This window comes from Podarcis raffonei, chromosome 12 (genome assembly GCF_027172205.1).
Source record: "Podarcis raffonei isolate rPodRaf1 chromosome 12, rPodRaf1.pri, whole genome shotgun sequence".
NCBI classification, from domain to species: Eukaryota; Metazoa; Chordata; class Lepidosauria; order Squamata; family Lacertidae; genus Podarcis; species Podarcis raffonei.
Window position 1 is genome coordinate 27,337,036 of NC_070613.1, and position 26,640 is coordinate 27,363,675.

Consider the following 26,640-nt stretch of genomic DNA (forward strand, 5'->3'; position numbering starts at 1 on the left):
GAATGGGCTTAAAAGACACACCCACATTTATACTGTCAGTTTTAATTGTGCGTTTTTTGAGTACACTGGTTTTAATGTGATGCTGGGAATTCCTTTTTGTAGCTTGCACTGGTTTTAGTTATATTCTGCACTTGAAATTGTTATGGCATGGTGTTGTTCTTTATGGGGTTTAAAAATTGTATGGTGATGAAAAACTCCTTTGTAAAACTCATGTTTGAGTTTTAAACAAAAAATCAGTAAAAACTGTTGCCAGCAGCTTCCGACATCTTTCCTTACTGCTAACTCTTTTACCCAAAACAGGTATGGGCAAATTTTTGCCCCTCCAGATGTTGCTGACCTGCAGCTTCCATCAGCTCCAGCAAGCATGGCCAATAATTAGAGGTAGTGGGAATTGTAGTTCAGGAAAATCTGGAGACCTCTCTGTGTACCCAAGGAAGCTGGTGGTCAGAATCCCTGAGGATTGTTAATTAACTGCTTGCAGAGTTCGTTTAGATCAGAGGCAACCCTGTAAATCATAATGACTGTTTTGTTTACCTGCTCACCCATGAGGGTGTTAATATGTTGAGACATGAAAAAGCTAGTAATTAACACAGCAAAAAAAGTGAGTCACTTTCATGAGCAGGCTGGGGACTGCGGAGGTAATTCAGTAGGATGGAAATCCACAACGGTGCTTTGAGGCTGAGCAGGAACGCAGCAGAAGGCATATCTGTGCCATTGTTGATGGATCAGTCTTCTAGGATAACTTCATACCTTCCTTACTGAAAGGCTTGGTTTATGCTTGGGACTGTGTAGGCTCCTCATGATTTTACCTATCCATCTTCAGAGCAGGGATGGGGAACAGGGATGCAGAGATCTTGTGCCCAACCTGGGGCTCAAACCCACAACCCTAAGTAAGAGTATCAACTCCTATAATTTATGACTCTTGGCCATGCTGACTGCGGCTGATGGGAACTGGAGAGCAAGAACACTGTTCCCCCAGCCCTGATGTAGAGAAAGGTCAGGTGCATCCAGCAGCGTTCACAGCAGTTTCTGCAACTGTGTGCATTCTCACAATTCTGAAGTTGTACATCATTCCGCTACCCCAAGATCTCTATCACAAAGGCAAAATGACTCTAAGGGTCTTAGAAATCGAGAGGATCTCTTAGAATCATAGAATTGGAAGAGACCACAAGGGCCATCGAGTCCAACCCCCTGCCAAGCAGGAAACACCATCAGAGCACTCCTGACATATGGTTGTCAAGCCTCTGCTTAAAGACCTGTACTTGTGGGTACAGAAGGGGCTTCTGAGAATGGGACGAGGTAGCCCTGATGGTTCTTGAAGTGACACACAATTTGGGGGTTGCCTGTCCCTGAAAACATTGCCAAGCTCCAATAGCTTGAGGGCATTGACTAACAGGGTCACTCACAATAGTCAAACAGGCTCACTCAGTTGGACCTGGTGAATTATTCTTGTGTGATCCAGGGTACCATTTTTTAAAAAAAATTGTGCCTGTGTTGACTTTCTAATCCCTAGGTTTATTAGGAAGCCCACAAGAATACCACACTTATTGTTTGGGTCATAATGCTGTACCTCAGAATGCCGATATTTTCCGCTCTCCCCAGCTCTCTCTATTACAAAGAAAAGCAACTTATTGTCATTGCACATGTTTTATTGTTCATGTCTCACTTTAAAGGCATTAAATATTTTTGTTAACATGTTTTAACATGTTTATATTAAATCTAGATTTCTTTTTAAACCAAAGGGGAGAAAATACTTTTAAAACAAATAAAATCGAAATCTAATTACCGTAATAGTAAAAAACAAAAAACAAAATCCACCATAAAACAAATTTCTATCCACCTCAGTCACTGATGGATACATTTCATTAGCCACTATGCTAAATAGATATGTGTTAGATTCTGAAGAACCCCTGGGTGATAATTGGTTGGTTTTAGAAGGTGGCAATTTTGGTATCCTTTTGCCAGAATCAAGTGGATTTATTCATGGGCCATTGTTAAATTTGGGGGCACTTGTAGGATCTGTGGTCCATGGATTTTCACTCCACCAGATTTTTGAAAAATATATTAGGAGTTGCTACTGTGGAGCTATGTAGAAGCTTCCGTTCTGCGAAGTTGAACATCACCTTTGCTTTGTGTTAAGAAACCAAAATACAGTGGTGCCTCGCAAGACGAAATTAATTCGTTCCGCAAGTTTTTTCTTCTTGCGAGTTTTTCGTCTTGCGAAGCACCGTTTCCCACAGGAATGCATTGAAAATCAATCAATGCGTTCCTATGGAAACCGCCTTCAGACCAGGTCCGGGGACAGTCTGTCCCCCGACCTCTTCTGAAGGCTGGGGGGGGGGGGAACAAGGGCTTTTCTTCCCACCGCCAGCCTTCAGAAGGCTGTTCTGAAGGCTGGCGGTGGGAAGAAAAGCCCTTCTCCCCACATCCCACCCCGCAAGCTCCGGGGACAGGAGGGCTTTCCTCCCGACCCCCAGCATTTTAAAAGCCCCGGGACAGCGGAGACTTCTCTGCTGTCCTGGGGCGATCTTAAAATGCTGGGGGTCGGCAGCAAAGGCTTCGCTGCCGCCCGCCAGCATTTTAAGATCGCCCCGGGACAGCGGAAAAGTCTCCGCTGTCCCGGGAAGGCAGGCGGGGGGGGGGGAGCAAAGACTTTTGCCCCCCGCCGGCCTTCAGAAGAGGTCCAGGACCTCTTCTGAAGGCCGGCGGTGGACGAAAGTCTTTGCTCCCGATGGCCAGCATTTTAAAAGCGGTCCGGGATAGCGGGAAAGCCCTGCTATCCCAGACCGCTTTTAAAATGCTGGCGGTGGGGAGCAAAGCCTTTCGGCCCCCGCCGGCCTTCCTGGACCTCTTCTGAAGGCCGGCGGGGGGCGAAAGGCTTTGCTCCCCACCGCCAGCATTTAAAAAAGGTCCCCGGAGATTTCCCTATGGGCTTTCTTCTTGCGAAGCAAGCCCATAGGGAAATTCGTCTTGCGGAACGACTCAAAAACGGAAAACTGTTTCGTCTTGCGAGTTTTTCGTTTTGCGAGGCGTTCGTCTTGCGAGGCACCACTGTATTAGCATTGCTTTTTGAAATTGCAATTTCATAGATCGTCCACAAGATGGCACATTAATATAACTAATTGAGACAGCCAAAGTCTGAACCTGCACTCAGAATGTTTCAGAGGAGTATGTGTGTTTAATTCCTGAAACTTTAGATGATGCATAAAAAATAGATTCACATACCAGTTGGCAATTATTTGAATTTGCTCTCCTGTTTTTATGTCTAGCGATGTGTAGTTGAATCAAAAGCACTTCTAAATCTTAACTCCCCCGCAATCAAGTTAAGCCCCCATTTCTTTGCAAATTCACCACTTGAATAGTTATAGTTCATTTAATTGTCCTCCTGGGCAATTTGCTGCTCACTGTTTTCAGGGAGGGCAGACCATCCTGCTTGGCCCCATTTTTCTATTCTCCTCTGCCCCTCAGGTGCTTCTTATCTTTCCCTCCTTCTGCTAAGACCAGCCTCTCAGCCTTGACTCTGGTAGGCAGCATGAGAAAAGAGAGGTGCCTTCATGTTTCCTGACCAAGGATCAGGGAGAGGAGAAATGAGATGTGTCAACATCCTTCCATTCAACAAAGAACATGTCTGGTTTCCTGGGTCTTTAGAAATAACTTCTGAGCTGTTTTGGCACAAGGAAAGTTTTCTTGTTCCTGGGGTTTAGAAATGTAGTTTCCCCTGTTTAATGCTATTGAGGTATCTCCTGCAGATAGTACCCCAAGACTCTCTATGGTATAAGAGAACATGTTGTTAGGCCAATACCGTGAACTCTGTTGTTCGCGCTAACATCAACGCACAAGGCTGCAAAACAGGTAGTTGCATCTGCAGTTGGTCTGCAGTTAAGACTTTGATCTCAGGTGGGAAGTGAAAGTAGGAAAGAGAAAGAGAAATTGTATAAGCGCAGTCTCTAACAATGGGAAACTTACATTGGCATTGGACCTTTGTGGCCCAATTTATTATGATGGATGGATGGGTGTACAAGCACTTTCGTTTAAAAAATAGCAATGCCTTTGCACCCACTTGTTAACAGTAGGGAGAGAGATTATTTTGGGTTTGGAGGTGTTTTGTTTTGCTGCTTTGGACAGAGCTGCATTTTCCATACCACCCGATGCCAGTGTTCGTGTTAGTGGGAGCAGAGCACTCTGTGAGTTTGTATACAGTACTGCTTTTTTCTTCTTTCCCTCCTGTTGTGAATCCCCTGCTTTACAAAATCCCCTGCTTTAGAAAAAGTAGCAGCATGTAAACGTTGTTCAAGTCCTCTTTTATTGTTCTTTTTAGCTTCTCTTTTCTGTTCAGTTAAGGATCCAATTGACTCTGTAATTTGCTCTTTATATTTTTGACTTCCTATATAGGAGTCTTGTAATACATAGAATGGTCACACCTTTCCATTTTGGCGCAAATGTTGAGGTTTTAGTGGCCCAGTTCGTGTTTAACTTCCATGTGCATTTTAGTGTGAATGTGCAAATGGGCATATTCTCAGAGAGGAGATTGCATCTGCCTTTTTCCTCTGGTTCTGCTGCCACCATGCTATTTTTTGAGGCCGTTAATAGGACAAACCTTAACTGCAGCTTAGGTTCAGATATAAGGCTAAATGAAACCATGACTTGGCTTGCTGTATCATTGCAGTAGCAAAAGCAAACTCAGACACAATTTTGATGCATGCCAGGACAAAAATAAATAAATCTTAATTTCACATCTACTCTCATGGGATCTGAACTGGTGGTGACTGACCAGGAATGACACCTTGGATAGCTTGATGCAGATGTTGACCCAGTGTTCAGCAGCTGCAAAAAAGGAGGCAAACTCCATGCTAGGGATCATTAGGAAAGGAACTGAAAATAAAACTGCCAATATAGTGCCATTATAGGGTGTGTCTGCATTTGGAATACTGTGTACTGGCCACCTCACTTCAAAAAGAATATTGTCAAGTTGGGAAAAGTTCAGAATAGGACAACCAAAATGACCAAGGAGATGGAGCCTCTCTCCCCTGTGGTTTGCTTAGTGTTACATGTGAACTGATCGTTGTGCGATTGCTGCTTTCTGTCTATTTCTTGATTGGTTTCTCTTTGGTTAAGCTGTTAATTAGTCATGCACGGTGAGCTCAAGTTGAGAAATTAATGGAATAGCTTTTAGAGCAGTCAAATTAATGTTTTATGCAATCGTACTGTGATGATTAGACTAGAGAAAATCTTATTTTTTTTATTTCAGGCAGAGGTCTATTAAATATTCAGGTACTGTTAATTAAATCTGAGATGTTGTAGAACTATTATTCTGTTTTCAAGTAACATGTTGGATGTGTTCTGCAGCTGTGTGAAATTGAAAAGTGACAAATTAAATATCTCTGTGTCTCATAAAATATATTAAAACTATCCGCTAGCAACTTTACTGTTGCTCGGCATAGAGGCTGCCGTACTAATGAGATATATAATTGTATGTGTAGGTGCACGGCCACATAATGATAGTGTTGGGAGCTGCCGAAATCGGCCCTCCGTGTTCTGCTGGAAGATTAGCAGAATATCCCACTGTTTCATTTTGCCTTAATAGAGCAGGTCAGTTTTTTTTAGGACAACAGAGAGCAGCAAATGTAGGGCCCCCCTTTCCCCCCTTTGCTATTCATCATCCTCATCAAACCTCTATTGGCACCACACACAAACACTCAGAATAAATAGGCCAGTGCAATCTCATCGCCATTTCAACAGTACAGTCATTTGCCAAAGGGAAGAAGAGGCGAGCAATCTATTTCATTTCTGTGGGTCTCCAGCAAGGGCAGGATCCTGTAGCGTACTTCAGCGACAAAAAATCAAATAGAGGAACTTAGCAACTGTCTTGGTGAGCTCCCCTGTAATAAGAAGCGTATAACCTCTGTCTCTGGTTTCCGTGTTGGAATACATAGATGGTCTAGAAATTGTTGGCGGAGATCATCATACATTTTACATTTAAGGGCCATGTGAGCTAGAGTTTCCAGCAGGTGGGCATCGCATGGGCAGATGCTGTCTCCTTCTGCCATACCCGCAAACCTACCCCAAAGGAGGTTAGAAGGATTAGAATTGAACCTAGCCAGTGAAAAAGCCCTTCTTTCTTGCGGGTCAAACAAAAATTGTAAATAATTGAGGTTAAATTCCTGCGCCCAAGAGAGTCAAAAATAAAGAGGGGAACATGTTTTTCCTGCAGCTGAGATTAGTTCCTGGCGATCTATGTCCCACAGCCTAGTTTTTAACATGGCCTTGGCCATTGGGAAAGCCGCAGCACCCAGAAGATCCTCTGAAAGCCCAAGTTGCCGTATCTTTGTGCAAAACAGTTGTAGCCCTGGGGAAGGGAAGGAGTCTGACAGAACTTTGCTAAGTAAAGTATCTTTACTTATCTTTACAAATGTTTAGCCAGCGTAAAAGAAAACTCGTCCAGGCAACTGTCTCTAGCTTATGTTGGCCTCCCTTTAAACACAGGGTTGCGTAAGGTACGCAGCGTGGGACAGCGAAAATCTTTTTTTCCTTTGCTATTAGAAGGGGGGCAAGATTGGTTTGGAACAACCTGTGGCTTAGGTGGTCGATGGTGCCACCTCAAGTTTCACTTGATTGGTCTGGCAACCATTTAGAGAGTGTGAGAGAGACATTTGTCCCATGCCCTAGTGAAGTGGGGACACATTGCTTCTGGGTCTGCCTCTGAGGAACCTCAACTGTCAGTGCTTGAACTTTGGAAGGCCTGAAGGGAAACCCGCTTTCCTCCAATGGCAGTGACAGATTTACTCACAAACTAAGCAAGCTACATTTTAGGGCCTCAGATTGTGAGGCACCTCTTAATGCAGAACAGTTTAACTTTCAGGTTTTGCATAATTGGTTAAAAATGATAGAATGATACATGGTGTGTGTGTGTGTGTGTGTGTGTGTGTGTGTGTAATGCTATGAGGCCTAAACTTGATATGCTTTAGGGTTGTGACATGTCTTAATCTGGTCGTAATTTGCCAGTAGATGTAGTGAAGGTTTACAGAATAACATTCTGCATTGTGAGAGAAAGGTAGCGACATTTCGCCAAGACAAAGTGTCGAAAAGTGTTTCTTTATTCAAAACATAAGAAAATACAGTTCCTATTTGCTGCACACCTAATCCTCTGTCCTAGTTTGTATTGCGAATATCCTTTGGAAGGCTAAATTGCATTGGCGGTACATCACTGTCCAATGTATAACACTTTATTTGAACCTATTGTGTGTTTAAGGAGGAACTTAGAGAGCTCCGGGAACAACCAACTGATCCTCAAGCTCAGCAAGAATTAATTAACAGCATTGAAGAAGTCTATTTTTCCAGTGATTCCTTTGACATTGTTAAGTATGAGTTGGAGGTAAGAGAATTATTTGGATTAGAATGACAAAGATTTCTGACGTACACACACATGCTGGGCTTCATAGTACTGAATCTGCTTTTGTTTTCTGCTTTAATGTTCAAATTAAATCTATCTGTCCTTTTGTTGTTTTGGTAGAACTCCTCCAAAGCCCACTAGCACCCAAGGTGGTGATGCTGGGTGGGTGTTGTCGCGGTGCTCATTGGGCCTTCTAAATAATTCAGCAATTGTGTGATGTTTATATCAGGGGATTTAATTGGATTTTATTTATGCTTTACCTGCAGAAGCTGCCTCCTGTTCTTAGTCTTCAAGAACTGGAAGAATACAGAGACAAACTAAAGCAACAGCAAGCTGCTGTGAGTCGGAACTGCTTTCTCTCCCCTTCTCTCCAATCCCTTCAATGAGATCCACATAAACTTCTCTCTTTTTTGTTGTTGTTAGAACTAAAAAAAAAAAAAGAGAGATGGCTTTAACACAACCTCTGAAAACAATGCCACATATTTCGGTGCGGACCTGCAAATTTTAACTGAGGCAAGGGCCACTGTCTACCACTTTTCTATCCGAGTTTAGCTGCTGTCTGGTCCTTAGCTTGTGCTCCAATCCTTGCTCTCTTTCCTCCTTCTTCAGATACTCTTATGTGTCCCTCCTTGCTTCAAGGGCAGCCTCTAGTAGCCCTGTGCATTGGGAATTTCGTGGGGGAGAGCTATTGGTCTATATCATAGCATGGGACCGCCTTCTTCAACCTGGTGTCTTCCAGAGGTTCTTTGACTCCAGCTCCCATAATTCCAGACCATTGGCCATGTTGAACGGGAGTTTGGAAGTTGAAGAATATATGGTGCACACCAGGTTGAGAAACGTTGGCGTAGGCCCGGCATGCAGAAGGTTCCATAGTCAATCCCTAGCATGCCCAGTTGAAAGAGAGCTCAGATAACTGTTGCCTGTGGTATAAGGGCTAGTAATCTTGCTTGATATAAGACAGCTTTGTGTGTTTTTATGTTGAAGCAAAATCTAAAAATCAGGGTGGGAGAAGGCAGACTCTGATTGTGTTGCACTTTGTTTCTATGGGGTTGGATCCAGACTTCTCAATGGTAGTGGTCCACATATGGGACACTCCTGTTGGAGAAATGGTGGCAGGGTAATGTGACTTTTGCTGATTTCCCATCCCACTTCCCATGCCCCCTAAAAATCTGCTCTGGAAAGACGGGAATCCCTTCATCTGGCATGCGGGGGCAACAGGGGAAAGGAGGAATCAGGAATTTGCCTCCACGTTGCCTTTCCTCCATTGTGAACCTCCTTTGGCTCTCCCTTCCACAAAGGGCAGAAATCCTATCGTTCACAGAAGGGCAATCTCTGGATCCAACTTCTGGTGTAGTATGAACAATTGCTTTTCGCATGGTTCCTTAACTGGTCGGGGTGGGGAACCTTTTGGATGTTGCTGAACTACACATCCCATCAGCCCCAGCAAGTATGACCAATGGTGTGGGATGATGAAGTTTGTAGTTCATCAACATCTGGAGGGCCAATCCGAACTAGCCAGTTCGGATTAGCTAGCTATTCTGCATCTCTTACAGGTTTGGGCTTGGCTTGCTTGGGTGGACTAAAAGGTAAAGGGTAAAGGTACCCCTGCCCGTACGGGCCAGTCTTGACAGACTCTAGGGTTGTGCGCCCATCTCACTTAAGAGGCCGGGGGCCAGCACTGTCCGAAGACACTTCCGGGTCACGTGGCCAGCATGACAAAGCTGCATCTGGCGAGCCAGCGCAGCACACGGAAACGCCGTTTACCTTCCCGCTGGTAAGCGGTCCCTATTTATCTACTTGCACCCGGGAGTGCTTTCAAACTGCTAGATTGGCAGGCGCTGGGACCGAGCAGCGGGAGCGCACCCCGCCGCGGGGATTCGAACCGCCGACCTTTCGATCGGCAAGCCCTAGGCGCTGAGGCTTTTACCCACAGCGCCACCCGCGTCCACCCGTGGGTGGACTAGTTTATGTTATTTAAGGCATCCATTGAATTGTGCAAGCATGGGACACACACACACACACACACACACGGGGGAAGAGAGATTCCAGTTCTCTTGAGGATGCACATTATAATCTGGATGATATGGGCAAATTTGCAGACGTTAATGCTTTAAGGCAAAGAATCCAGTGTCGTGACTTGTGTGTCTCTTCTAGTACCACAGATGATGGCTTAACTACGCTTATTTTGTTCCTTGCTGGCTGAGTACCAGGTGCACTCACATTGCATTTACTGGAACTCAGAAGTAGTGGAAAGAGGAAAGAAACATACAGCGCATTAAAAGAAAAGTAATAAATTAACATTGGTACACAAATAGTCATTGCTGCATTCCGTAAATTGCTTTTAGGATGGCATCTCTGCCACAAATGTGGATTTATTTAAATCTCTTTTATAGATGAATCATATATGATTATGCATTAATGACAAGGTAAAATGACTATATTAAGCTTCATTGTTGGATGTCTCTCAATTTTTATTCAAGAGTATCTTTCAATTTGAAATGGGGTGGGAGGTTAATTTACATTCTGCTACTGGTTTCCAATGAGAGCCTGTAAGTTCTCATGCATTTGCTTCATATATGGCCATCATTTTTGGAGTGTTTATCATTTTTTACATGCAAATATTTTAATGTAGATCTAATCTAATGTTGTGGAGGACTTACTGATTTTTTTTGAAGAGGTTCTAAGTGCTTCCTGTCAACCTGCTCTTTTAAAATAGTACCCTGCTTATATCTGCTGCTTCGTAACTTGAATGTTTTCTTTAAGGTATCTAAAAAAGTTGCAGACTTGATACTCGAAAAACAACCTTCATATGTCAAGGTAAATTAATGAATCCACTGTGTGCTTGTTTATTATTTTTAAGTAAGTGAGGAGAGCGCTGCTGCACTCAGGATCTGGCTGTGGTCTTCCTGTAGGCATATGGCTGCCACTATGAGACCAGGATGCTGCCCTGTGTTGGGCTATTGGCCTTATCCAGCAGCCCTATTTTCTTATTTTCCTATCTCATGAACTAAATATATTATTTATGGTTTCTGAAAAAGCAAATGCTGAATTTTGTCATTTAGAGATTTCCAGTATGACCAAAAAAATAAAAATAAAAATGGATCCCAAACTGTGCAGTTTGAAATGTGATTTTATTTTCAGAATGACAAGTCTATAAATTGTAGAGCTTAACTCCATGGAGGTCATAATCTTTCAAAGCTTCAATGTGAGCCAAATGCTTTATGTGTGTGCAGAATTGTACTGGGAGTCATCTTGGTGCATACATGGACCTATACCAAGACATTATACCAATACACAGCTCTTTACTTACTATGATGTTCAATTTTTATTTTACCTTTTTTTAAAAAAAAAAAAGAATGGACTGAATGTAAATTAAGAGTACATTTTGTAAGAGGGCGTCTCCTTTTAAGCCAATTGCTTTGTATCCTTGGAGAAATAAATTGCTGCTTTTGTCTTTCTGCAGGAGCTTGAACGAGTTACATCCTTACAGACTAGCCTCCAATTAGCTGCTGTTATTTGCACAAATGGAAGACGGTATAGTGCACCCTTTTACTGATGCTTGATTTGCTTTACAAAATGAAAAAAGTATCATTTTAAAGTAGTTTTCTAGCTGCCTTTACTTTTGCTGCTACTTTCCTTTAGCTATATATTTCAGGTTTAGACAAAAATAGGTAATTTAAAACTTCACTTCTTGCGAATGTCTTTATTGGCTACATTTATTAGCTACAAGCTAGTAAACATTTTTGTAGGCTAGTAACTTCTGTGTGCTTACTTACAAGGCTGACATTGTGCCAGATCAAAGTTAATCGTCCTTAACCCTGTTTTGGTGTGATATCTGAATCAAGAGTTTGCCTCTGTTTGGATCCACTCCAATCGGGGTTCAGACCTAGGTATTGAACGGAAACAGCCTTTGTTACCCTGATGGGTGATATACCAGAGAATGCATGGGAGGGAATGTTAGTGTTCTCCTGGACATCTCAGTACAGTGGTACCTCGCAAGACGAATGCCTCGCAAGACGGAAAACTCGCAAGAAGAAAGAGTTTTCCGTTTTTCGAGGTGCTTCGCCAGACGAATTTCCCTATGGGCTTGCTTCGCAAGAAGAAAGCCCATAGGGAAATATCCGGGGACCTCTTTTAAAATGCTGGCGGTTGGGAGCAAAGACTTTCGCCCACCGCCGGCCTTCAGAAGAGGTCCTGGACCTCTTCTGAAGGCCGGCAGGGGGCAAAAGTCTTTGCTCCCCCCCGCCTGCCTTTCCGGGACAGCGGAGACTTCTCAGCATTTTAAAATGCCGACCCCCAGCATTTTAAAAGCCCCCGGGACAGCGGAGACTTCTCCGCTGTCCCGGGGGCTTTTAAAATGCTGGCGGTCTCATTAACTCATTAAGTTAATGAAACAAAATTTTTTCGAGTCTGCAAATAAAACTGGTAAATTTCTGGCGTGGCAACTAAGAAAAAGGAGAAAACAAAGCGTAATCAATAAAATAAAAGTAGAAGAACAAGTCTTGGAAGATCCTAATGAAATAAAAAAGAGCTTCCTTAAATTCTATGAAAAGTTATATAAAAGAGAAGAAGAAGATATAATAGAAATAGGAAAATGCATAGAAGAAAATAGAATTAACAGCATATTGGAGGAGGAAAGAAGCCTATTAAATAAACCCATAAAAGTAGGGGAAATCCAGGAGGCGATAAAGAAGACGAAACTGGGGAAAGCGCCGGGGCCAGATGGCCTATCGGCCAAGTATTACAAAGTCTTAGAAGAACTTTTAACACCGGTGCTCTGTGAAGTAATGAATGAGATTCTAAGAGGAGGAAGAATACCAGCGTCCTGGAAAGAAGCACATATTACGCTAATACCGAAACCTGACTCAGATAAACTTAACATCAAAAACTATAGACCGATTTCATTATTAAATAATGATTATAAGATCTTCGCAGATGTAATGGCGAGTCGACTTAAAAAGTGCTTAGCTAAACTCATTCACAATGATCAAGCTGGTTTTTTACCTAATAGGCAAATAAAAGACAACATAAGACATACAATAAACCTTATTGAATACTTAGAATGGAAAAATGAAATTCCCGCGGTATTAATGTTCATTGACGCCGAAAAGGCTTTTGACAATGTATCCTGGCTTTTTCTAATAAAATGTTTGGAAATGACAGGGATAGAGGGCACATTCCTGGAAGGAATAAAAGCAGTTTACTCACAACAAAGCGCTAAATTAATTATCAACAATAACTTAACAGAATCCTTTGAAATTTCAAAGGGGACAAGACAGGGGTGCCCTCTATCACCTCTTTTGTTTATTTTGGTGTTGGAAATAATCACAAATAAGATAAGGAAAACTTCGGAGATACGCGGTATAAGAATTGGAGTGAAAGAATACAAATTAAAAGCATATGCCGATGATCTTATGTTGTCGCTGGAAGACCCAAAAAAAAGTGTCGGTAAAGTGTTAGATTTGCTAGAAGAATTTGGAAAATTATCCGGCTTTAAATTAAATAGAGTAAAAACTAAAATGATGACCAAAAATATGTCAGAAGAGGTAAAAAACCAACTTGAATCACAGACGGGGATTAAAGCAACTAGAAAAATAAAATACCTCGGAATTTGGCTAACGACGAAGAATATAAATTTAATGGAAGACAACTACACAAACACCTGGAAAGAAATAAAGAAAGACCTGGACACCTGGAACAGAATAAAGCTATCCTGGTTGGGAAGAATGGCAGCAATTAAGATGAGTTTATTACCGAGATTGCTGTTTTTATTTCAAAATTTACCGATAATCAGGGGAACCTCAGTTTTTAAAGATTGGCAGAAAATACTCTCCAAATTTATTTGGCAAGGAAAAAGGCCAAGAATTAGATTCAAATTACTTACAGATCAAAGAGACAGGGGCGGATTTGCAGTTCCAAATTTAAAGTTGTATTATGAAGCTTCCTGCCTTTGTTGGGTTAAAGATTGGATTGTCATCAAAAACACAGACCTGTTAGACTTAGAAGGATTCAATATAAGATTTGGTTGGCATGCTTATTTGTGGCGCAATAAGGAAAAGGTCCACAAAGGATTTTCTAATCATATTATTAGAGGGCCACTGTTGGAAGTATGGGAGAGAAACAAAAAATTACTGGAAAAAAATACCCCTTGGTGGTTATCACCCATCGATATATTGACAATAAAAAAAACAAACATTGAAGGAGAAAGATGGACGTATGAAGATTTGCTAGTAAAAACAGAAAATGGATGGAAGATTAGGCCATATGAAGAGGTAAAGAATAAACTGACATGTTGGATCCAATTTCACCAAATTAATGCTATGTGGACTGAGGACAAAAAGAACGGGAAGAATGATAAAAAATCCAGATTCCAGGTAGAAATATTAGAAAGCAAATCAAAACTCCTATCAAAAATGTACAGCCAGTTGCTTGAATGGGACACCAAGAATGAGGAAATAAAGGAAGTAATGGTGAAATGGGCAATAGACATTGGATACAACATAGAATTTGATAAGTGGAAGAAGCTCTGGAACAAAGGTATGAAATTCTCGGCATGTACAACACTTAGAGAGAATATGTATAAAATGATGTACAGGTGGTACATTACGCCTGTAAAATTAGATAAAATGTACAAAACCGGGGACAAATTATGTTGGAAATGTAAGATCAAGGAAGGCAATTTCTATCACATGTGGTGGTCGTGTGAGGTAATTAGAAAGTTTTGGGAATCTATTTATTGTTTATTAGTACTGGTCTTTGCTTTAGAACACAGACTTAGCATAGCATTGCTCATTTTTATACACAAGCCTTATTGTATTCCATGAGAGTTACTCTTTCATTATGAAAAAAAATATATTATTTGACTTCTGCAGACATCTGAGCACAGCAAAAGAGGGTTTTACTCAAGCCAGCTTGGGCCTCCTTGCCAATCAACGAAAACGCCAGTTGCTGATGGGGCTGCTAAAATCTCTGAGAACGATAAAAACCCTGGTATGAGCAGAGTTTCATGTTTTTAACTATAGAAATCATTTCTCTAGTGTTCTGTGCAGTGACCTCTCCCTCCTTTTAATTTCCAGCAACAAACTGATGTCCGCTTAAGTGAAATGTTGGAGGTAAGAATATAACCGGACTATAATTTAATTGTAATTGAAGGGAACATCTTTTTGTTCACAGGCATTCTAACTGTATTAGGGGCTGCCATCTTGGCCCATCTGTGGGCTATAACTCCCTTTGAAGAGCGAGGCCAGGCCTTGGCTGCTCTTGTATGCTCCTGTGTTGCATCAGCTGGGTTAATTGTTATGCCTACTTTTATGAAGAACCAATCACAGATTAGGCTTACGTGGGAGAGAGGTGAAATTGTTACTATTTTATAAATGTTTGGCAGCCTCCTGGGTTGTGGACTTACCCCTCCTGTGCCTGAAGGTCAATAGTTTGTGCTTTGGTAACCACCCACAGCAAGCCATAGAACTGTATAGTTGGAAGGGACCCCGAGGGTCATCTAGTCCAACCCCTGCAGTGCAGGATAGAATCACAGAATCATAATGGGAAGGGACCTTGAGGGTCATCTGGTCCAACCCCCTGCAGTGCAGGGACCTTTTTGCCCGACATGGGGCTTGAACCCATGACCTTCAAGATTAAGAGCCTCATGCTCTACCAAATGAGCTATACTGTTGGGTTGCAAAGACTGGAAACATCAAGCACAGCTATCTTGAGCAGATCAGAGAGCCTTCTCTCAGGAAATGCAGTGATTGCAGGTTTTTTTCTTTAATAAACTCAATGTCAGTGTTGTTGAGTTCTTATTCTATGTCTTATTTCCCACAGGAGGAGGATTACCCTGGGGCTATCCAGCTCTGCCTGGAATGCCAGAAAGCAGCTAGCACTTTCAAACACTACAGTTGCATCAGGTAACGCAACAGGCGTCTTCCAGAGTTGATTTTGTTCTTTAGGCACACAGGGACAATGAAGGAGCATGCGATTCTTTAGGGAACACCTCACAAATTATAATTTACTGGGCCCGAGCACTGGAGATTAATTTTCCATCTTGAAAAAACAAGTTTTGGTGTGTGTGTGTGTGTGGTGTTTGTTTTTAAAAGGCCTGTAAAGTGCAATTAACTTTCTGTATAATTTCCTGACTTGCTTCACATAGCGGCTCATAATGAAAGCGCCACATGGCTGAACGGTTTTGCAAGGTAGCACTTTCTTTTTAACATGAACTGATTGCCACTGAAGGCTAAAAAGTGGTGCTGTATATTGTGTTCATTTTGGTATCTGTGTACAGCTGCAATCCCAAACACATATAATCTGGATGCAGTTGGATTTGCATCTGAGGCTGCATACACACCGTAAATTTAAAACACATTTAAAGCAATGGATTCAGTGCAGGATCCAGATTTAGTACTGATCTGGGCCCCACAGATTGTGTGTGTGTGTGTGTGTGTGTGTGTGTGTGTGTGTGTGTCTGTGCATATGCGTGTACCAGCCCTAGAATCTAACAAATTACACTATCTCTTTCCAAATCTTAGTACTTTTTGGTTTCTAAGAATCCCCGGGCTTTCCAGTAGAAAGTTGCTCATCTGTTGGCTGTGCATATGGCCACCTCTTAATCTATCATAATTTAATTTTGCATGATGATTCCTAAGATAAGGGAGCAGGGAAGTGCTGGGAGGTGGGAGTGCTTAGAAGTACTGTTTCCCAGCTTCCTAGGTGTTCTGATTGCTGGTGCTGGATAGAATGTTTTTGGAGCCACCACAAAACGTTAGGGCTCAGCGTTGGTATGAGAGAGCTACAAATGTTCATCCAAGTGGCAAGAGGTGGGCATAGTCTGGGCAACAATTGTGCGGCTGTGCCAAATGCTTCTTGCATATTTACAAATAAAAATTCTTAGCTGATTGCCTTGGCACACCATTAATCTTTTGCCCCTCTGTGTACCTGTGTCTGTGTATTTAACAATGGGCTAGACTCTTGTAATTGAAATAAATGCACAGCAGCCTTATTAATCTTGCAGACATTCAAATGCGTAAAACTATACATCATTGATGGGTTTGCTAGTGACATTTGTGTATTGATGCTGCTTAATTATTGAACAGGTGTTCTGTTTCATTGCATTGTACTTCAGGTTAGCGGGAGAAGTGAAAAATATTGGCAGAGTCAAAAGTGCAAGCCCAGTCCACTGAGAAAAGCCCCAGTTTAGCTAATTAAGTGGAGAAGAGAAGCCAGAATCCTGCCCCTTCCAGTTGCTTGTCTGGCCCAACTGCCAATCAGGACTCCTTTTGCAGCGTCTGGTTGCTGAAGGAAAGGGGGAATGAGGCCCTTAAGCTCTGGCCTTCTCTCATCCATCTATATTTTATATTTATTTCTTATGGAGCAATCTAAACTTCTTCCTCCCGGTCTACTGGGGCTTTACAGATCTACAGCACTTCCACACGGGTGGGGTGAAGGACGCAGATCACAGCGCTGTGATCAGGCCTGAATTGGCCTTGATGCCATCACAGAATCCAATGAAGCTTGAGCCACCTCAGTCCCACCCCTGGAAAGCCCTGTTTGGGAGCTTTCTGCTGGGAGGGTATCCTCCTGGCAGCACTTTCAGCCTGTTGCATTTGCCCTCCTAGGTGTGTGACATCATACTGGGTTCATAAGGAAAGGGTTAACTAATTGTAAAATGACTAACCTATAGGAACCCAAGGGGAGGAGTTAGAGAAGAGAGAGGGAGGCTAAGTCTGTGGGTTGGGCTGGTTTGATGTGAGAGAGTGAGAGAATCTGTTAAGGAGGAGTCAGTTAAACAGTTGGAATAATCAGTCAGAAGGTAGTAGGAAGGTATAGGCCGGTAAAGAAACTAAGGTTAAGAAACTGACAAGAAAAATTATCTGAAACCATAAACTTGTTAATGCTTATAAAATAAACTTGTTTATTTGGTTTAATGTTAACAACTGTCTGGACTCAGTGTGTAGCCCAGAGTTGGTTGCAGCAGGGAAGCGATCACAGTGGTGGCACAGGGATCAATAGACCGTCAAACGTCCGGGGACCCTGTGTGATCGCCACACAGCCATCCAATAGACAGGAGAAGGGGGAGCTCCCCGCTAGCAGAGTGATGCTGCTGTTACTTTGCAGGTAGTAACAGATGGATGCCTCTGCCCAGCCCAGTCCTGCTCTGCCGGACACATTTTTCAATAGGTTTTCTATTGCCAAAATGAGAAAAGCAGAATATAAGAATTTAAAAAAAAAAATGAAATCAGTTAAGTTAAACAATATTATTATAAATATGTTGTCTTGGACATGTCTCTCGAAGTGTATTGTGATTTATTTATTTTTTAAGTAAATACTGAAATTAGATATATCCATAATTGGAGTTTCTTTAATATTCTTGGTTGTACTTTTTGCTGCTTTTTCTGTGCTGGCATGATATTGCTCTCTTTTGTTTCATGCCAGATTAAGGCAGGCAAGGATACAAACAGGGCCCTCTTAATATGCCTTAATTAATTGGCTGAATAAAATGAATGCCATGAATTAACGTGTTGGCACAGTTAATTGCGTCTTTGAAAGATCAAATTGTTATGCCCAGGGATTGTTATATTTCATTTTGTCGCGTGTTATGGATTTGAGCTTTGCGCTGTGGAATTCTGTCAATTTGCTCTTGATATGAACAAAGCGAATTTGAGGTATATCCCTCCCCTCCGCTATAATACACGATGCACCAAAGAAACAATTTGTCTGGAAAATAATCAGCTCTAGATGGAATGAATTATTCTCACAGGGTCTATATGTGAAAAGCCCGGTGTGGGAAAGAGTGGCAAGAACAAAAGGAGGCTTGTAAAATAAGCTTTCTTTTCTTTTGTTGCTCCTCCTGACTATATTTTCCCCACTATCAGAGATGGATCAAGTATTTTTTTTAAAAAAAAAAATTGGATTGTATATATTTTGTATCTGAAATGGATACTGCGTTCTGGTTGTACTATGCCAGAAGCAGAGGAAATGAATGTGTCTCCCGTGGCTTTCACTATGTCTGCATCCAGCAAATACTCAGATATGTGTCTTGCAGTCCTCTGTGATGGCGCAGGGTGCCTTTCCCTTAGTGGGGGGGGGGGGTGCAGGGTGCGCCAGCCATAGTCAGTGGCAGCATGCAACAACACTCATAGACTATTTCTGGCATGGTTTGTATCCTGTATGAATTCAAGGCCCAACCCAGCCTTTCAGAAAGTTACAGGGCCGTAAAGGTAAAGGGACCCCTGACCATTAGGTCCAGTCGTGACCGACTCTGGGGTTGCGGCGCTCGTCTCGCTTTATTGGCCGAGGGAGCCGGCGTACAGCTTCCGGGTCATGTGTCCAGCATGACTAAGCCGCTTCTGGCGAACCAGAGCAGCGCACGGAAACGCCGTTTACCTTCCCGCAGGAGTGGTACCTATTTATCTACTTGCACTTTGACATGCTTTCGAAGTGCTAGGTTGGCAGGAGCAGGGACCGAGCAATGGGAGCTCACCCCGTCGCAGGGATTCGAACCGCCGACCTTCTGATCTGCAAGCCCTAGGCTCTATGGTTTAACCCACAACGCCACACGCGTCCTTTACAGGGCCATAGTAGGGAAGAAAACCTAACTCTCAGAGCTCCATCTGCTTACCTTTCAAAGGCGCCTCTTCTCCCTCTGGTGCGCCAACATTGCTTGAATGTTTTTGCATTCCAGTACCATTCCTCCCTGGAGCATGAGAACTAAGACCTCCTCTAACAGTAATGCCGCTCCATAGGCAGAAGTAATGCCTTTGTAAGGTAAAGCATGTAAGACTGCAGAAGAGCCAAGACCATCTAGCAGCAAAGTCTCATCAGCGGGAAAAGAGGTGTCTGATTTTGCCAGGGGCTGGCACCAAACATGGTGCCCATAGGTTGTGGGTTCACCACCTAGAGCAGGGCTTTCCAAACTGTGTGCCGTGACACATTAAGTGTGTTAGCTGCAGCTGTGTCGCGCCAGTGCTCCCCACGCTCCTCCCGGGGCTGGAAAGGGGTTAGTTTAACCTCTGGCTTGCTAGTAAAACTGAATTACTGTGTCACAAAATGATGCAAGCCTAAAAAGTGTGTCACCAACTTAAAATGTTTGGAAAGCTCTGAGCTTGAGGATAAGGCTGTCTTCTACCCTCCAGTGTTGGAGGCACCATACATCAGTTGCTGGCAATCACGAGTGAAGAGAGTGCTGTTGAACTCAGGTATCATAGGTGCCTGGTTGGTTGGCTGCTGTAAGAATTGGATGCTTGGCTAGAGGGGCCTTTGGCCTCATCCAGCAAGGTTCTTCTTACTATGCAGTATTGATATATGTAGCACATTATGGTGCTGCTTTAAGACGTTTCTTTGGGGGTGGGTTGTCTTGTAAAATATTGAATGACCATCCAGGATTTCTCATTGTACCTTTTCTCATTAATTCATGCATGTAACAAATTAACTGAAAAGTGCAATGTACAGAGCACAAGTATTAAAATTCAGCATAAAATTCAGCATGCACGCTTTAAAAAGACATCCATACTTTGGTTGCTTTTGCTGTTTAAACCACCTATAAAATACACAGTGCTCATTAACCGCGAGGCATCATTTCAGTGCATGTGGCTTAGCTGTGCTGCAAAATTAAGCTATTTTGCAATGCCTTCCTTAGCACATCATTGTGATCATGAAGCTTAAAAGGGGGGGGGGGAGAAATAACTGGGTTTTATAATAATACTTTTATTATTTCCTTTCCCTGATTTAGTTTTGTCATGCAATGCAAGTCTAGATGTGAGGAAACTTGCAATCTGGAAAATCCATCAGCTTTTGGTAGATTTCTGTTCAGGGTCTGAGCAAATGTCAAAATTTTGTCACAGAATGAAAGATTCTAAGATTCAGAGAGGATTCTTGGGGGTTGCATGGGACATACAGTTAGTAGGCTTTTTCATTTGAAACAGTTTCATGTGTTTTATAATTGCAATAGCTTTATTTGTTTCTAAAGCTGCATGTTTTATTATTGTAAGTAGTTCTGGGACCATAAGGTGAAGGGTCGGTAAGAAATCTTATATAAAAATAAATAAGCTGCTCACTTGAGCATGGACGCTTCTGTGTCTAATGGCCTACAGAGATGATTTGAGGATAATAGATCTCTTTTAGAGATGTGGTTTTGGCGGGTGGCGGGGTGTGTGTCTCTTCAGTCATCTTACAGCATTGCTGGCAGAAACTCTATTCTATAAAAGATCTGCCCAATTGCACTGATGTACCACAACATTCATCACAGCCCGAAACACTTGTATAACTTGTTGGCTTAGTTCTAAATGATCTAATGTTGGACTTTATTGTTTCGCAGTGAATTGAATTCAAAACTACAGGACACTTTGGAGCAAATTGAGGTGAGAATGCAGTCTATTGATTTTTTTGACAGAGTGAATACCTTGGCTAAGGGGCACTTCATCTGTTCAGATGATTATATTGCATTTTGCTTTCTTATGATACATGAATGTCTCCATATAAATCATATCTTTTCAATCTGTATAGCTATTTCATTTTACTGAATATTCATGACTTGACATTTTAGGAGCAGTTAGATGTCGCGCTTTCCAAAATCTGCAAGAACTTTGACATCAGCCACTATACCAAGGTGCAGCAGGCTTACAGACTACTTGGGAAAACGCAGGTGAGCATTCCCTGTTTGTTGTTACGTCTTGCTTATGAAGCAGGCTAGCTTGTCTTAACCATGTGAGCTATCTGCTTTGGTGGCGAAAAATGCTTATAATACAGAAACAACCAAAATGGTCAAATACATTCTCTGCAAACTCAGTACTATCTAACAGATTATAGGCAGGTTGTTTCTGTCAATAGACACTAGTGATGGAATACATACAGACCCTGGGAGTAAATAAAATAAAAACACGACTGAAAGAAAATCAGTTCTTAGTAAATGATTACTCCCTTAGTGCGCTCATCCCTGGTTTGTTCAGCAGTTGAACCACCCAAGATGGATGCCTTGCACATGCACATATCTGCTGTTAAGTGTAGCTAGCATTGCATCCAGTGCTCCCTAGTTGGAAATATAAATGGTTATGGCACATGCTCACTAGTTCTCTAGCTGGCAGACAGAATATATCTGGGCAAGAATGCTCAGGGTGTCTTGTGTTGGCAACCAAGCCTGGCTGGCTTTTGCTCAGTGGCAGGCTTGCCAATCACCTACTGCACATTTATTCTTTTCCTTCAGTCTGTTTCTTGGGTCTGCTTTCCTTAAAGGACCTCTCCATTTGTTGAACCCTGTTTTGGGGGGAAATATGTTAATTGTGTGTTTGACTAGACCATAAGAGGATTTACTGTTCTCTAGTTTCACATTTGCAATAATCTTTTATAGTCCATTCATTTCCTTATCTACGGCTCATCTGATTTCCAGCTGCGTTATTAAGCCTTGGGTGTTTTCTTTTGTAAGGCTTATAGGCCCCTGCCACACACATACAAACAGCCCACTAAAGGGTACTTTTCAAAATTACACCTGCTCTGCCACTTCCAGGTCCAGCGTTACTCCTTCTCTTTACATTTTGCTTCAGCGGAGGCTGTGTGGGATAAGAGGAAGAGAAGATTTATATCTCTGCCGATCCATAATAAGAGCAATTAAAATTTGCAATAAGCAAAAACAAACTCACAACTAAAATTTTGACCTGCAAAACAAACAGACTGCAAAGCAGAAACAGGTTATAGCTCGGGTTAAAACCACGCTAAGTCACAATAACCCAAAACACTATTAAAATCCTGGCGGAATAAAAAAGATATTCACCTGATGCCAAGAAGGTGGCACCATAGTCTGGTGGTGCCACCACTAGAAAGGCCCTCCTCCTCTCCTTTGTAGCCTCACTTTGCTGGGTGGGGGACACCCATGCCAGGACCACTGTTGATAAGATTTAGGTAGACATGAGTGGGGGGGAGGTGATCTTTCTTTTAATTAGGTCCCAAACCATTTAAAGCCAGCAGTTTAAATGGGGCTTGGGAGATTACTGGGGGCCAATGCAGCTGGTAAAGCGTTGCTCAGTCCCGGTTAATAGTATTTTGGCTCTGTTTCGAACCAACCACAGTTTCTGAGCCATTTTTAAAGGCAATCCTACATACAATACAATGCAATAGCCTAAAAGTTACTAGAGTACAGTGGTACCTCAGGTTACATACGCTTCAGGTTACAGACTCTGCTAACCCAGAAATATTACCTCGGGTTAAGAACTTTGCTTCAGGATGAGAACAGAATTATGCTCTGGCGGCGCAGTGTCAGCAGGAGGCCCCATTAGCTAAAATGGTGCTTCAGGTTAAGAACAGTTTCAGGTTAAGAACGGACCTCCGGAACGAATTAAGTACTTAACCTGAGGTACCACTGTATGGGCAAATGTGTCTAAGTTATCTCCAACCAAGTATGGTCATTGCTGGCTTATCTTCTGAAGGTGAAAAAGCCACTAAGTGCCACGGAAGCTGCTTGAGTGTCTGAAGGCTGTTGCCTAGAATGAGAGTCTGTGACTTAAGGAACAGGAACTGGGGAACTGGCTTTCCATTATGCATTAATGACTCTCCCCATCCTTTCTCTTCAGACAGCCATGGACCAACTGCACATGCACTTTACTCAAGCCATTCACAACACTGTATTCCAAGTTGTTCTCGGTTACGTAGAGCTGTGTGCGGGAAACACAGACACCAAGTTCCAGAAACTTCAGTACAAGGACCTGTGCATGGTACGTAGTCGTATGAAGGCTTGGGACATTTTGTGTTTGCATGTATAGGCCACATTGGAAGAAAAAAAATGGCGAGGAATTTCTAGCAACTGATACTCAGAAGCATATTGTCTCTCACCATGAAGGTAGAACATAGTCATCAGGGGTAGTAGCCAATGGGAGCCTTTTAAATGCTTCGTTGTAGTGGGGGATTTGGAGGGGGTGGGGATCATGGCTGGAAGGGAAGAGTTAACCCTTCCTTTCCTGTGCACTGACCAACCCTGGAAATGGCCCTTCTGCACAGCAATTAGTTGGGGGGGGGAGTCAATGGGAGCTTTTAAGCTTTCAAGAAAGCTTAATGGATGAATGGGGGAGAGACCCCCTGGGGGCAGTGGGTGGGGAGATTTTATCAAATACTTTTTTTCTCTAGACTTGGGTAGCTCTGCTGCATGAATGCATCTCATCCATTAAAAACTATGTGAGAAGAATATTGTGGTGTGAATTCACTCTTAGCAGCCTTTCCGTGAAAGGAATGGTTTATATACCAAATCAGCATCCTAGCTTATTTTGGACACTTCAAAATAATTCTTTCTTTCACTGAAGTGTTTAAAACGTTGCGCCTCCTTAATTTATTTAGCTTTATTGGCAGGACTGGAAGAACACTTCAAGTTTTTGAGTGCCAAAAACCATGGCGTTTTTAAATCAATGGTGTATTTAAAGCCCTGTTAATTGTTATGTACAATCTCTTGGCAAATTGGAAGTGTTCTTGAATGCGTTTAGGCTCTTCTGCCTCTTAACCAATACAAAATTAACTAATACTTTAAACTAAATTATTGGCATGTGCACTTGCCCATTTCATTTGTTACTGAAAGCGAACAGTTTTTTGTTTTATTTGCACTCCATGGGGCTTGAAAGGGGGAAAGTATATGTGTGTGTGTGTTTAAAAAAATCTAGGGAATAGGGTGGTTTCCCTCATTCTGTATTATTCTTTTCATCTACTATTACTACTACTACTAATATAATAATAGTAATAATAATAATAATTTATTTATACCCCACCCATCTGGCTGAGTCTCCCCAGCCACTCTGGGCGGCTCCCAATCAAATGTTAAAAACAGTACAGCATTTAAAAACAGTACAGCATATATGCCATATTGTACAGATGTTGTATGTGTGTATTTGTCATATTCCTTCTGCATACAAATTCTGCATTTGACAAAACTTAGAATGAAGAAAAACATCACAGATCTTGCTTGTATGTTCCTTAGCACATCACGTCAGACAGTTACATTCCTTGCCTTGCTGACCTCTGCAAAGCCCTGTGGGAGGTCATGCTCAGTTACTACCGAACCATGGAGTGGCATGAAAAATACGATCACGGTGAACCTCCTTCGTCTTCTGGTAGGAACTGGTTATGCTATCTGAATGTATTATCTGAATAAAATATGTATTTTGAGTTAGTTTCAGAATGTGAAAAATGTAGTCGGGGCTGTATGAACAATAGGACAAAAGCTCTTCCAATATCCATCAGGGTAACAGTAAGATTTGGAATCGGGAACCTGTATAAATGGCAATTTATGATATATTTTTTTTGTAAAAGAAAATTGTTAGGCACAGTTGATCTCTCTCAACCTACTATTTTAGGAGCTTGAGGGATTTTGCAGTTGTTACCTCATGAAGCATTATAATAGTGAATATCTAGCCTCTGTGAACGCTCCGAAACTGAAATCCTAAACAAACTTTTTAGCGAGTAATCCTCCTGGAGAAAATGAGAATTACTTCTGAACAGCGCTGTTTTTCTAGAAAAAGAGGTGCCTGAACTCACCATGAATGCCTTCCTTGTTCTCTTAGAATGGCAATAGTGCCTACCTGAGAGGTGCCGGAACTGAGTTCCAGTGAGTTCCGGTTGAAAAAAAGCCCTGCTTCTGAGTAGGCACACAAAAGGATTGTGCGGCACACCTTATTAGAGCATTATTGTTATTATTACTACTTTTTATGCCTTTGCTATGGAGGAACCATGTGTTGGATGGGGGTAGTGGGACATTGTGTGTGTGGTGCATGTTGAGTGGGCCTGCTATCATCTTGGTTAATGCCCTTCATTTTAGGTCAGTGTGGTGGCATTGTCTCTGCCACATTATGGGATTTGGGGTGTGGGCTTGCTATTGTCGTGGAGTGTGAAGTGAGCCTAAAGGATGTGAAATTTTGTCTCACATTAAAATAAAGCGCACACGTGCTCGCATGCACAGAGTGAATCCCCCTTCCTTGTCGGCTTACATGTAAAACACATACATTATTTTCCAGATGGAAGCAACGTCATGGGTGCTGAGGAGACCAATTTTGACCGCAGCTACGTGAAAAAGAAATTGGAACATGGACTTTCGCGAATATGGCAGGTTCGTTTTAAATTGGCGAAATGCTTTCCAGCCCCACCAAATGCTTGTTTTTGAAAAACATTAATTGGACTTTTAGGAAAGAATGTAAAAAAACCCCCATTATCTCTGGTTGTTCATAGCATCAGAGAAAAATAGGTTCGTTTCTGTCGCATAGTTTCATGTTCTTAAAATTGAGTTTAAAGAGCATGAAATGATGAAAACGTCAATTTCTCTTGAATGGACAGTAGATAGAAGATTCTTTGGGAAAGAATGTTTCTCTTGTTGATTCCAGGTACTCCATTTCCCACTGCCTCCCTCTGGTTTTCTGTTTTCCCCACCCCAAACAGTACCTCTCCAAACCTTAGGATTCCCCAAGCCTCATGACACCTCCCCTCTTGTTCATGGATGTTTTGCCTTATAAAATGTAATGGTAGCAATGTGATGGCAAAACCGGTTAGATGCAGACTATATTATATATGGAGGCTGCAAGTTCTTCACAAATTAGAAGTAACTTTGAATAAACAACTTTAACCCACTCCTCAAGTGTTGGTTATTTGATTTGTTTAGATCCATGACTGAGTATCCCTTGAAAGGTTTCAGCCATTTATCATAGGTATCAAATGCTATGAAGGCACCTGCTTCATCATAGAGTTGGAAGAGAGCTCAGGGACCATCCTAACCATGCTATATCCCCAGTAGGTGGCTGTCCAGCCTTCTAAGGCAATCTGCTCCACTGTTGAACAGTGCATAGTGTCAGGAAGTTGTGCCAAACATTTCGTCTAAATCCCTTTTCGTATCTTTTGAACCTGTGGGATTTGGGCCTATTGCTCTGGAGCAGCAGAAACAAATTTGCGCTGTCATCTATGTGACAACTCTTCAGATCCTTGAAAACGGCTATCATATTGCCTCTTAACCATATCTTCTGTAGGCTAAGCATACCCAATTTCAATACGTTTGCTTTTCTGCAGGATGTCCAGCTGAAAGTGAAGACCTATTTGCTTGGCACAGACATGTCTAACTTCAAATACGATGACTTCATCTTCGTCCTGGATATTGTCAGCAGGTATTTTCAGGCGCCATTTGTTCTGATAAAGAGACAAAGTGGAAGTTAACACAATAAAGCTTTTTGTGTGTGCATTGAATTCTAAGAGTTTTTTTTTCCAAATATTGTTTGGTTGCGGCAGGCAGCATAAGTCATAGCATGGCT

General features: G+C 42.2%; 1 protein-coding gene across 2 annotated transcripts in view; it reads left to right on the top strand.

The window, feature by feature from the left end:
* The window catches only part of VPS50 (VPS50 subunit of EARP/GARPII complex), an 85,119-nt gene that overhangs the window by 8,175 nt on the left and 50,304 nt on the right, over nt 1–26,640 (top strand). For both annotated transcript variants that reach the window (XM_053409608.1, XM_053409607.1), the window contains exons 3-15: nt 7,250–7,372; nt 7,657–7,728; nt 10,154–10,207; nt 10,854–10,924; nt 14,263–14,380; nt 14,467–14,502; nt 15,212–15,294; nt 20,697–20,739; nt 20,925–21,023; nt 22,942–23,082; nt 24,330–24,462; nt 25,363–25,454; nt 26,402–26,496. In XM_053409608.1, coding sequence (XP_053265583.1) covers nt 7,250–7,372; nt 7,657–7,728; nt 10,154–10,207; nt 10,854–10,924; nt 14,263–14,380; nt 14,467–14,502; nt 15,212–15,294; nt 20,697–20,739; nt 20,925–21,023; nt 22,942–23,082; nt 24,330–24,462; nt 25,363–25,454; nt 26,402–26,496 — 1,160 coding nt within the window. The remainder of the gene's footprint in view (nt 1–7,249; nt 7,373–7,656; nt 7,729–10,153; nt 10,208–10,853; nt 10,925–14,262; nt 14,381–14,466; nt 14,503–15,211; nt 15,295–20,696; nt 20,740–20,924; nt 21,024–22,941; nt 23,083–24,329; nt 24,463–25,362; nt 25,455–26,401; nt 26,497–26,640) is intronic.